At 43.3% G+C, this 12811-nt stretch overlaps 1 protein-coding gene across 1 annotated transcript; it reads left to right on the top strand.

Annotated features, from left to right (window-relative positions):
• Positions 1–564: 564 nt before the first annotated feature.
• LOC121667028 (b(0,+)-type amino acid transporter 1-like) lies at positions 565–12506 on the top strand. The gene is made up of 6 exons (XM_042033118.1): positions 565–1379; positions 3004–3137; positions 5949–6078; positions 8261–8385; positions 8840–8927; positions 9969–12506. The coding sequence occupies exons 1-6, from the start codon at positions 636–638 to the stop codon at positions 10200–10202; spliced, it is 1455 nt and encodes a 484-aa protein (XP_041889052.1). The 5' UTR covers positions 565–635; the 3' UTR covers positions 10203–12506.
• The last annotated feature ends 305 nt before the right edge of the window (positions 12507–12811 follow it).

Here is a 12811-nt window from a genome sequence, read left to right as displayed (position 1 = left end):
TAGCCTTTTCACTCTTCTGCACTTTCTAAAATTGGAAAAAGCCCCTATTGTCCCCTACTACTGTGCAGAAAAAGAATCTCTGGACTGTTTTTAGCAAAACATATCTGTTTCTTTGATTGAGACACTGGAAATGTTCCTTGTTGAGCAAAGCCATAGCATGTTGGCTGGCAGACTTGTTTGTTGGATCATGTTACAGTGAAGAATGAAAATATGATTGAGCACTGAAGCGAGTGCTTGAACATTGACTTTTAAACAAAGAATAAAGTACAGATTTGCATGGGGACTTTGCTTAACTGATCCTTATTTCAGATGCTGTTTGAAGCGTAATTTGAAGGAGAGATAACCAGGATCACAGTCCAGTAATGCTGAGTGATTCTGAGGTGGTGCTGGATACTATCCATTACCATTGCTTGCAGCGAGATTCAGGGATAATCAAACTTGGCATAATAAATCACCAAGATAAGATGGGTAATGAAAGAATGTGAAATGCAGAAGATAAGTTTGTGTTTCTCAGCAGTGTTCAGCAGTGACTTTTGTAATTATTGACTAAACCTTAAAGCCTGAGGTAGTCCTTATTCAAATGCCTTAATCTTTTTTCACATTCTCTCCTTACAACATCTCCTCACATTTCCACAATGAGGGAAAGGAAGATGACAGATCCACTTCATTCGTCCACAGATCTGAGTGAAGGGAAGGAGAAGTTAAGACTGAAAGAAGAGGTTGGCCTGATTAGTGGCGTGTCATTTATTGCAGGCACCATGATAGGCTCGGGGATCTTTATGTCCCCTGAGTGGGTACTACATCACATGGGGAACCCTGCCAGCAGCCTGCTGATCTGGGCAGCATGTGGTCTCCTGGCCACGTTTGGAGCCTTGTCGTACGCTGAGCTTGGAACAATAATTAAGGAGTCTGGAGGAGAATATATTTACATTTTGAGGATTTTTGGTTCTTTTCCTGCTTTCCTTTTTGCCTACACTTCTGTCATCCTGGTGAGACCAGCTGGCTTGGCAGCTGTCTGTCTGAGCTTTGCTGAGTACGCCATCGCGCCGTTCTACCCAGGATGCTCATCTCCACAGGTTGCCATCAAATGTACAGCTGCTGCCTGCATCTTGATTTTAACTATCATCAACTGTCTCAACGTGAGGCTGGCAACATCTGTTATGAACATTTTTACAGCTGCCAAGCTCTTGGCTTTGTTGGTGATCGTGGTGGGTGGGTTGGTGCTGCTTGCCAAGGGACAAACTCAGAGTTTTCAGAATGGTTTTCAAGGCACAACTGCAGGTATTGGCACAGTTGGAGTGGCATTTTACCAGGGACTCTGGTCCTATGATGGATGGAACAACCTAAATTATGTAACTGAGGAACTGAAGAAGCCTGAGGTGAGTGAATGAGTGAGTGAGTGAGCTGAGTTTTACTTAATCCTGCTGTTAATATGTTTGATTCTATCTGTGATTGTGTTACAAAAGGTGATCAAGGGGTTTACAGTGAGGGTGGTGAGACACTGACACAAGCTGTGGATGCCCCATCCCCAGAAGTGTTCAAGGCCAGTTTGTGTGGGGCTTTGACCTACCTGGTGTAGTGGAAGAAACCCCTGCTCATGGCATGGGGGTTAGAACTAGGTAATATTTAAGGTCCCTTCCAATCCAAATCATTTGTGATCCTATGAAAGTCCTAAAATACTCCATTGATCGGAAAAAAATTATTAGGCAGCACTTGGATGCTTTGGGGATGAAGTTTTATCTCAGTGTTTAGAGCATCTTGCTGTAGACACCTAGATTTGTTCAGAAAAGCACTCACTGCTATAATCCATAAAGGATTTTTAACACCACATGTTCCCTTAAAGATTTGATCCATAATCTATGCATCAGAAAACTCAGAAAACTACTTTATCTCTCCCTGTTGCATGGAGGGGCAATTTAAGAGCAAGCTAAGCCTCACTGAAAAAGGAGTCTAACTCTCTGAATGATCCCTATCTTTAAACATCTACATTTTAGCATTGTGCTATAGGCACTGAAGTAGCTCACCTGCATCTCACATCAGCCTTCTCTGCACCATATTACCCATTTTCACAGATCAAACACTGCAGCAGTGAACAACTCTTACTTTGCAAGAGTTGCGTGAGTGCAGAGTTTATAGAGCGTGCTTTCTACCAGTGCAGCACACAAGATCCTGAAGATTAAAGGAAAATACAGAGTTAAATATTAACCTGAATGGCAGCCAAGATTCCAGGGCCACTCTCTCCCACAGGATTGTGAGCACTGATATTCAGGCCCTTCCAGAGTGGAGACAACAACATTAGGAATTGCTATATCTTGTCCTGTGTTGAGAATGGGGAATGCAAAAATTGATATTTCAGGTTCTCAGTTGCCATTTCCCAGTATTTTCAGTTGCGTAAGACACTGTTGATTTTATTGAGTCTTATAATGATCCTGTGGTGTTCTAAGACACAATCCTGCCATTAAGAAAAAAGAAATATTTCCTTCCTAGAGCAAATCCCCTTTGAGATTTTAGTATCAAACCCCTGTTCTGATTTAAACTGTAGAGAAGTTAAATGTGATGAAGCACACACTGGAACTTTGTCCATGGCAGTGAGATGTTTATGGGAAGATGCAGCACACCAGGAGACATAACACACTAGTAATGAATAAATTGGTGTTAAACTAATCAAGAAGTATGCAAAAGACATCTTGGGCAGCTATGAATCAAAATCTTTTTAATAAGGTTTGGTGGGTTCTTTTTGTTTGATTTATTTTTTTGGTTGGTTGTGGGGTTTTTCAGACTAACTTTGGAACTGTACAACCTCACCATTTGCCTGACATCTTTGGGAGACTGGTGTGAAAACTGCCATGTGAATCTGGATCTATGTCTTGTTCTGAGGAAAAGCTTAGGGAGCGGAGGAATTTGAATGAGAGACGTGGGTGGTGGCAAAAACAAAACAAACAAAAAAAGGACAGTGCAGGCATAAATGTGCTGCACCTAACACTGCTGTCATCCCTTTTCCAGGTGACCCTTCCCAGAGCTCTGATGATTGCCATTCCTTTGGTTACATGCCTGTATTTGCTGGTAAACGTGAGCTACTTGGCAGCCATGACTCCCTCGGAGCTGCTGTCTTCAGGAGCTGTGGCCGTCACTTGGGGGTGAGCTCTGCGTGGGGCAACACAGGCAATGCAGCCCCATGAAATACTGGTTCTCTCCTGAGTTTCAGGAGATTTAAATGTTATTCCCAGAGGGAATGGCAGCACTGCATTGATCAGGCCAGGAAGACCTGTCAGGCCATGTTACAGAGAAGAAGAGGGTGACAAAGATACTCAGAGGGCTGAAGCATACTACTGTCTGAGAGTGCTGGGACTGTTCAGCTTGGAGGAGAGAAAGCTCCAGGGAGACATTATAGCATGTTCCAGTGCCTGAAGAGGCTACAAGAGAGCTGGAAAGGAAGTCTTTACAAGGGCCGGTAGAGGTAGGACAAGCTGGAATGGCTTCAAATTGAAAGAGAATGGGTTTAGATTAGACATAAGGAAGAAATTCTTTCCTGTGAGGGTGGTGAGGCACTGGCACAGGTTTCCCAGAGAAGCTGTGGATGCCCCATCCCTGGAAACATTCAAGGTCAGGTTGGAGGGGGCCTTGAGCAACCTGGTCTAATGAAAGATGTCCCTGCTCATCGCAGGGGCTTGGAACAGGATAATCTTCAAGGTCTGTTTCAACCCAAACTGTTCTATGATTCTATAATTCTGTGGTTCTGTGAGGCCAAGCCTGACCAGCTTCATCTGGCCACGGTCTCCAAGGTGCATCTAGGCTGCCAAGATGGCCCATCCTTTACTCCCCATTCTCATTCATTTACACTGGGAACCTGTAGCTCCCCCCCCACTCATGTTTTACCTCATGGAAAGTGTCCATAAAGGAGAGGTGAAGGTCACACCAGGAGCATCTCCCCACAGGCACTGGGAATGCAGCAAGGGTACATATCCAGACCGGGGGACTGAGAAATGACCCACATTTTAGATATTTCCAAATATCTAAATGAAATGGAGAGGGCAATGTGCTGCCCTGCTAATGCAGAAGTGGGGGGTTGGGAATGAGACAAGAGCCAACTGTGTGAATCCTGTCCACTTGGTACCTGGAATTTAGAGCAGACCAGAGTCTTTTGGCTCGGTTTCTCCATCTGGGGGGAAATGGAAAATGACATTGATCTCAACAACACCTTTGAGAGGTGTTATACACAGGTTGGGTAGCCTTTGGTAACTGTAACTTCAATTGGCTTGTGCTTTTCCAGAGCTACAGAGAAACAGTTTCTACGTCTCATCAACCTGAAGTGTTTGGTGATATTAAATAGTTTCTGTGCAAGACAAGGAATTTAGGAGGAAGAGACCATCAGGAGAGGTGTAGACACCATCAATGATCTTCCACCAGAACACCCAGCCTTTGTCTAAATATTTCCAAAGACACAGAATCCCTGATAGCCCTTAATGAGTTGTCTGGCAGAAATGATGACATGGTGTATCCACGGATTATGTGCTGCTCATCCTCTTCCTAAAAAGTCAGCAGCAGCTTTGCTTCCGTGTGCATTTCACAAGATCTCCCATTTGAAGACCTGACCGAGCTCTTGCTGGATGTGTTCCCTAATAGCCTTTCACCGTCATTATGAGTAGGAGCTTTTAAAGGTCTAGAGCTTTGTTTGAGCATGTCACAAAGCCTCACTAGCCTGCAGTGTCATGAACTTTCCCTGCACTTCATTTCCCATCATTCCTAATTAACAAGTTATTCCTGAGCTTCCTCCTTTGTAACACATCTCCTTTTCCTGCCTGATTAACCTTTTCACCCAAGAGTGCAATTCAGGAAGAAATACTGAACTAATGACAGGAAAGCTGGACACTCAAAGGCTGAGGACAGGTAGGAAGCCAGACTCTGAGGAGGGGGTGATGTCTGTGGCTCACAAGCAAGAGATGCAGCTATTCAGGCCATTAAGAAAGAATGGGAGGAGTATAAAGAAGCCAGAGGAGAACTTGTCACATTTAAATGCATTTATTCCCCATATGAGAGGAAAACTGCCCGAAAGAAACATTGTTCAGTGGTGAGAGGTGCAGCCACAAAAGGAGCTCAGGAAGCTCTTCGCAGTGTTTCTTTGATGACAGTGATTTAACAGCAACTGCAGGTTTCAGTTTGCTAGTAAATAAAGTGATCTAAAAAGCATCTGAGTTTTGAATTTTTGCCAATTAGATAAACAGAGTGTTTGTGTATGTGACAATTACCCCAAACACCGGCACTTATTACTCAATTAGTACTCTTAATGCTGCTTCATTTCAGAAGACAATCTTCACTTTTAGGTGAGAAGATTATCATTCCTTCCAAATGTTTACCTTGAACTCTGTTTGTAACTCTGCTACTTCTTCTGTTAAGGAGAAAGCAAACCAGAAATGTCTGAACATGCTTTAGAACCAAACATCTGGAATTCAAACCATTGCTTTGGTTTAAGCCTGATTCACAGAATAGCCGTAATAGGTGCATGTGGGATTAAAGGGTTAAAATCTTATGCATAGTGAAGAAGAGGTTATAACACAGAATATTTCTTCCAGTGTGACAGGAACAGTTTTTCTGTGATTTCCAAGCTAATATTGTTGGTTGTGATAGCAGTATCTTCAGGCTTTTTGCCACAGCATCAGTACACAAAAAAGGTGGTTTTGCCTGTGGTGACAGCTTTGTACACCACTGCAGTGTGGATAGAAGTAGATCTAAATACACCAAGGAGGAAGAAAAGCTGTCAGACAAGACATACTTACTAGTTGCTAAATATTATGGGAATTGCAAGAAGACTTTAAATCATTAGAAAGACTTTGGGAAAAAATCCCGTGTAATACAAGAATAATGGAGGGAAGAAACCTGTCTGGTTCTAGAGTGAGTATTCAATACATCTGTGAACTGCATCTCATGCTGTGTACTCTTTGCCACCTCAGGGACAAAGTCCTGGGCAGCTGGGCATGGCTCATCTCCCTGTCCGTGGCTCTGTCTACGTTTGGTTCATCGAATGGCACATTCTTCAGCGGAGGCCGCGTGTGCTACGTTGCTGCCAGGGAGGGCCATATGGTAAGCACAAAAAAAGGGTCTGGTTTGCTTTGAGCAACTTCACCTTCTCGTGACACTACAGCAGAGAGGAAAACACTGTGTGTGTTCAACTGGCAGAGCAATAGCTCTTCAAGGGCTTTGTTCCTTGCTCAAAGACTTTAATCCCCATCTCCTTCCTGTTGTCTCTGGGCTTTCTTCTTCAGTCAGGTACTTTCAAAAAGGTACATATTCGCATCTGGCCTGAATTTTAAGAACACCTTTGAAATGAACCACTCAAATACTGCTGCACTGGGGCACCAGGCACAGGTTGTGGGGTGACCCAGTCAATGTACCTGCCAGGGAAGGGGAACCTGGCCATGCTTGTGTGTGGTAAGGCACCTTTGCTTGCACTGGGAAGGTAGCCCAGCACCAGCCAGCTGCCTTCACATGTTATACTGACTACACAGGTTGGTCTCAGGGGTGTTCCAGCCTTCTCATGAGTAGTGCAGCTTAGCTGCAGCATAGGATATCTCTGCTCTTCAAGCCTCATAGCAATTACAAGGTGACACCAAGCCTCACATCCCTCCTAGCTTGGGTTTATCATTGGTTTTGTTAGGTGGGCCAAATTTGGTAGCCCACTGGAGGTCAGGCTGCTGCAGCTCCCTCCTCCCTGGTCCAACCAGTAAGTCCAGCATGTATTCCCAGTAGCCACACACACGCAAACACAGGTATGAAACACATTTATATACACACACACATACATGTATAGCTGTATATGTACATACACAGACAGCAGGGCACATAAAGCTGCACATACAGACACACCTGGGGCTCACACAAGCATCAGCACTAACAACACCAAGGGCGTTTGTTACCCTCTCTGGCTGATCAGGGGTCTATTCGTGGGAAATACATATAGAAATATATGTACACTGTAGGTCCCTCCAGCGGCTGGGCTGACATTCAGCCCCTGGATCCCAGTCTCCCCATTTGCTGGTACCTGGGCATACAAGCCTCTCAGGTTGCTGCCCATCCCAGCTGCTGATACAGACCCCCTCACTCACAGGTACAGCCCCCAAACACAGTTAACCACACTGCTCCACAAAGAAGAGAAAAAAGGCTGAGCTTAATTTGTCTTCCTCTGTTTTGAGCAGGCCTCTTGTGTTCCTCCTGAACCTCTCTGCTTTTTTTGGTCCTTCCCACCCATAGCATCTGGCATTCCTGTTCTCAGGTGCAAAGGCACTGGAATAGGTTGCACAGAGAGGCTGTGGATGCCCTGTCCCTGGAAGTTCAAGGCCAGGTTGGATGGAGCTTTGAGCAGCCCGGTCCAGTGAAAGGTGTCCCTGCCTACAGCAGGGATGTTGGAACTAGATGATCTTTAGGGTCCCTTCCAACCCAAATTATTCTATGAAACTATGATTCCATCCCAGCTCCACTCCTGGTTCACAGCAGAGAATCTTTTATGCATATGAATGACCAGGTTGGTGAAAATGACTGGACTGGTGGTTGCTGGTTTTGGTGGTTCCTGGTTTCAGTGGTTACTGGTTCCTGAACTTCTCTCTCTAAGGACAGTGCCTGCTGTATCATGGCAAGTTCTGTGCTGAGAAGTGCACAGATGGTCTGAATTTGACCATACCAGACTATGAGCTGAACGTTTATGCCATTTCTCAGACACTCAATATTTTGGTTGGGAATTAAAAAAAAAAAAAAAAAAACTAGCATTTCTCATTAAACTTTCCCAATGAAACAAACCATAAAGAGGCTACTAAGCCTCTCTATGTTCTGAAACAAATCCTGGTTTAATTTGTAGTTATGTAAATGTTTCAGGGTTACTCCTTGGCTCATTTTCCAGTCATCCCAAGAGAAGTCAAGTCCCAGAGAGATGTGACAGAGGGCAGAAGAGTGGCTCCATGGCAAAAGGTCCTCATGGTGGTCAGGAAAGCTCTAATTTGACTCAGTCTGTCACATCAGTAGTTTGAAAACCTCATTTTGTCTGCTCAAATTGAGAATATTTGATATGAAACCAGTGAGACACAATAAAAATACCCTTGAAGGAGTTTTCTGTATTTACACTCCTCAGAGTTGGTCTGGTTTTATATGCTGCTTATTTGCTGATTACGAGTGGCTCTGGCTGCAGGCAAAGCTCCCACCAGCAGCTGAGGGGGATGATTGAGGACCTCTGGGTCCATGATATGATGATACAGTGTTTTGCTTTGTTTTTCAGCCAGCTATTCTGTCCATGGCTCACGTGCGATGCCTCACACCCTCCCCTGCTCTACTGTTCACGTCTGCGATGTCTTTAATAATGATAATTTCAGGAACCTTCACCAGTATTGTGAACTTCTTCAGGTATGTGTGTGTAGGGTTTCTGTTTACATCGCCTGTGCTCCTGGGTTTATAAGTATTTATAACATTATATAACATTGTTTATAAGTATTTTCTCGCAATATCTTTTTGAGGCTGGGCTATTGCTTTCTAACCAATACTGGGGAGAGGAGGAGGGAAGAAAGAAAAGAAAGAGCTTGGGAACCAGCACCTTTGCAATGCATGAATGCTTCTGTCACTATAGACTTAACTGAATGTGATTCATCCTAATTGAAATGTATCTGTAATATTCAGATAATTTTAAAGTTCTCATTGTTTGTGCTAGAAAGGTAATGAATGGAAGAACTACTAAATTTATATCAATATTCACCTTTTTAATTTAAGATATGAACATCTGGGATCTGCAAGGCAGGCCTGACATTCCTGGATGATCTCACCCCAAGTTTAATGCGGTCTAATTTTTTTCCTTTTCTTCCAGTTTTATGGCATGGCTTTTCTATGGCATGACTATTTCTGGGCTCCTGTATTTAAAAATCAAGAAACCAGAACTGCCAAGATCTTACAAGGTAAAGTAATAACCTAAAACACTCACATATTTTCATATCTTGTTCAAATGACTAAGAGAACATTAAGAGAAAAGAGTGAGCACTGGTGGCTTATAGATTTAAAGTGGTTGTCCTTCCTTTTTTAATTTCAAGTTTTGTCTCAGCAAAGTCAACAAGGGGTGAGATAGTGTGAATATACAGGCATCGGTCAAGGTCGAATTCTCTGTCTTGATAAGGTAATAATGCCCTGCCTCCTCGCTATGGAAAATGTATCTACCATATCCTCTTTTTTTCTAAAAGATTTAAGTGGTAAATGAAATATGATCCTGATCAACAATATAATCACCTGTTTATGCTCGCAGACCTTAGGCAAACCCCTTGGAGGGTAGGCCAGGCATAAGAACCTTGCAGAGGAAAAAAACTGAGGTGGGGTGCCCCAAGTCCTTTGAGATGACATGGGGACAGGTTTGTTCCCCAAAAAACAGATAAAAGGAAGGAAATCAGGAGTCACGTGTTCTTCCCCTGATGCTATGAGCGAGCTGATCTGCAGTGCTTCCTCAGTGACTGAGGATTATTAGTGAATGCACAAGGCACCCTCCTTTGAGGAAGGGTGGCTTCAAATTGAAGTTTAAATGCTTTCTGACCAGGCTTACAGAAATTGCCTCCAAGATTGCCTGTCCACCTGTCTGTCAACACATGAATAAACCTTTCTGTGCAATGGTGCTAAGCTGATTTGTATACAATTACTCTGTGTTTTGTCTACAGCTTGGCTTTTAGATGCAAGATAGTAGGGAGAGCCAGAACAGACGTGGTACAAAAGCCAGTAGTTTGCATCTTTAGGTCTAGGAGGGCAGGAAAGACCAGGGGTTAAGGTGTGATATGGTGGTGTAGCTCTTGCAGGGGTGTTCAGCCTTTGAGTGGGGGTAGGCTGGGAAACAGGATTGCTGAATTAATTGGTATTTCTAGGTAATACCCCAGGTTGCAGAAAGGTTTCCAGAGTTGTCCAAACCCACAGTGGCCCAGAATTACATGAGTCTTTATGCTGATGTTTTCCTTTCACAGGTCCCAATTATCATCCCCATAATCGTGCTGATGGCAGCTGTGTACCTGGTGTTAGCTCCCATCATTGATCAACCCCAAATAGAGATCCTCTACATCGTCCTGTTCATTTTCAGTGGTGTCATTTTTTATTTCCCACTGGTTCGCTTCAAGTACCACCCTCGCTTCTTAGAGAGAGTAACTTTACACCTCCAGTTGTTGCTGGAAGTTGCTCCAACTACCAAGGATGCAAACTGAGATAACATCTGCCCTTCACATGGCTGCCTGCACCTCATGGTTTATCCCAGCACCTCGGTTTTCAAGGCTCAGAAAATATTCTTCTGTAAAGAGGAATAAGTAGAATGAGAGTGACACTAAGTGTCTAGGTGAGATGGACTACAGCTATGACTCCTCATGTTTCCTTAAAATTTTGGGGACATGTCTTTCTCCTTTTCAGCTCTGCCTTGGCAAATGACATATATATTCCAAAGGAATATGTGCTTTTATACTTTTCGTCCCAAGAAGGGCTGTTTCTCAGAATCTCAGATGTTATATTTCAAGGTAAAAGGCAGCAAAAGACAGACAATGAAATATTATTCCAATAGCAGGCTGGATCCCTAAGCCATTCCTGGCAATGCCTTTAATTATTTACAGCCAGTTTTGCCCACTGTGACTGCAGAGCTTCTCAAATCAATAAAGCAATGGCTCATCATGCCCACAACAAATAAAACTTTTTCCACTCTGGTATTTATTCTGGGAAGACCTTGCTTCTTCCAGTCCCAGCCGCACAGTAGCGACAATTCTTTCTCTGTCTCAAAAATCATCCCACATCTCCCACAGAGAAACCTCTGACACAAGGCAAGAAATGCTTTAAAGCTCTGTCAGTTTACTCAGTTGAGAATGCACTTCTCATCTGGGATCCATCCATTCATGATGAGGACACAAGCAACATCACTCAGGTACCAACAGTCACCCAGCATGCTTCCCATAATTCCCCTGGAGACAAATAACTTATTTTGTGACAAAGTGAGAAAAAAAATACAAAAACATAGCTCCAACCAAAAATCCCAAGAGCATTTGTGCCAGCAAGATACTCTCGTTGGGAATTAAAGAAACCACGTACTGGGCTACTCTGGGAGAAGTGTGGCCAGCAGATCAAGGAAATACTCCATGTCTCTTTGGACTCAACACCTGAAAACATGCATCCAGTGTTGGGCCCTGCTGTTCAAGGTGGAGTTATAAAGAGCACCTGGGCCCTTCTTTGTAATGGCAACTCAGAGCAACTGTCACAAGCTGTAACTTGAGATGCTCAGGCTAAACTTGAGGAAAATTTCTTCACCATGAGGGCAGTGCAGCCTTGGAGAAGTGCGCAGGAAGATGGTGAGATCTCAGTTCTCTTACATTTTGCACCACAGCCATTTCCACTGATCTCTATGATTCTAAAGGCACAGCATAAAAGTCATGGGCTGTGCTTTCACCCTCACCTAACACACTGAAGTCACTGTTGTTTCCCATTATCCTGAGGCGCAACTGTTTTTATCCTGTTCCAGGGGAAGGAGAGGTATTATATGCTGTTTTCTTCCCATTTTTCTAGATTGTTCCAGAATGAGACCTGTCCTGTCATAGACTAAAATGGTCTAGGAGTTAGTCCCTAAAATGCTTTGTTAGATCTTAAAGTACTAGAAGTTTTTCAGGTCGGAAAGTTTTCTGTCAGCATTCTTCTACAGAACCCGCTACAACCCTGCTACCTTTTACCTAATGTGCTACGATCCTAGAAGAGGGTCACTTGATCCTCCAGGCCTCTTCCAGCCCATCTCAGAGTTGTGTATCTGATTACAATCTCATTCTGCAATGCCACCCCCTCTGTTCCCCTGAGTGGTGATACCAGCAGTTACAGGATGAACCAACAGTCTGCTTTTCCAAGTGTTAGGTATGATAATGGGATAGGCCAGTTGCCTCTCATCTAAATCCTTCAATTAAACAGTGTTTAGGAGGATTTCCTTCCACTGATTTTCACTGGAGTTGCCAACAAAGGCCAATGAAGGAACAGTTTTTCCTCCTGAATCCCTTGACAATGTAAAATTCTTGGGATGCCTCTCTTAAAGGAGGAGATTTACTTAGAAGGACTGATGAGGTTAGGAGCTCTAGGTTACCTTCCCCCCACTGCCCCAGTCTCTTCACCTGGTGTCAGGGAAACTTCTTAACCGAGCTGCATCTCAGCTACTTATCTAAAAATTAGGATAATACAATTTCTCTGATTATAATTTTTTGTAAACAATCTCTTTTTCTTACACATATTTATGAAGCCTATCACATGGGGCTGTGCTCTAATAAAGAACAGGAAAAGACTTAGCACTTTGAATAAATAGCCTTTATATGTTATTGGTTTGTGTATGGGTATAGGGGAGCTGGAAAGCTGCAATTATCATACTTTGCGCCAATCTCATTTTCTATAGATATTACTGTAACAAGATTTTATTTATGTTGCCTGGGATTTGCAGGTGTTTATAATGCCAAAACAAGATCTGAAAGCTTAGAGAATTGCAAGTGAATTACAATAAAATGGGCTTAATTACAATTAAGTGAGTTCATGTGTCTGTTTCTGTTTTTCATCCAAGAAAGACAATTCCATAGAAATTTTACTGCATGATCATAAACAATCAGCACCAGGCTTATCTCTCCTTGGTCAGAAGGTTTAACAACATGCGTGGGTGCTCATATGTGCATACACTCATTTTTCAGAATGATTGCTTATCTATTCAACCCCAGCATATGTAAATTGGAATCTCTTTTTCTTTCATGAGACATTTACAATAGAAGTGCCAGGAAGAGGCAGCAAGTCCTTACCATTCATTCCTGCAGCACAG

The sequence above is a fragment of the Corvus kubaryi genome, unplaced genomic scaffold (genome assembly GCF_017639235.1).
Source record: "Corvus kubaryi isolate FWS band 111438036 unplaced genomic scaffold, C.kubaryi_AGA036_p1.0 37354, whole genome shotgun sequence".
NCBI lineage: Eukaryota > Metazoa > Chordata > Aves > Passeriformes > Corvidae > Corvus > Corvus kubaryi.
This window is presented reverse-complemented; position numbering and strand designations above follow the sequence as displayed.

Bases quoted from the DNA above. Each gene is read 5' to 3' on its own strand.
- LOC121667028 (XM_042033118.1), top strand. From the start codon at position 636: ATGAGGGAAAGGAAGATGACAGATCCACTTCATTCGTCCACAGATCTG. The intron at 6,079-8,260 runs GTAAGCACAAAA...TTTGTTTTTCAG, and splicing joins CTGCCAGGGAGGGCCATATG to CCAGCTATTCTGTCCATGGC. The intron at 8,928-9,968 runs GTAAAGTAATAA...TTCCTTTCACAG, and splicing joins AACTGCCAAGATCTTACAAG to GTCCCAATTATCATCCCCAT.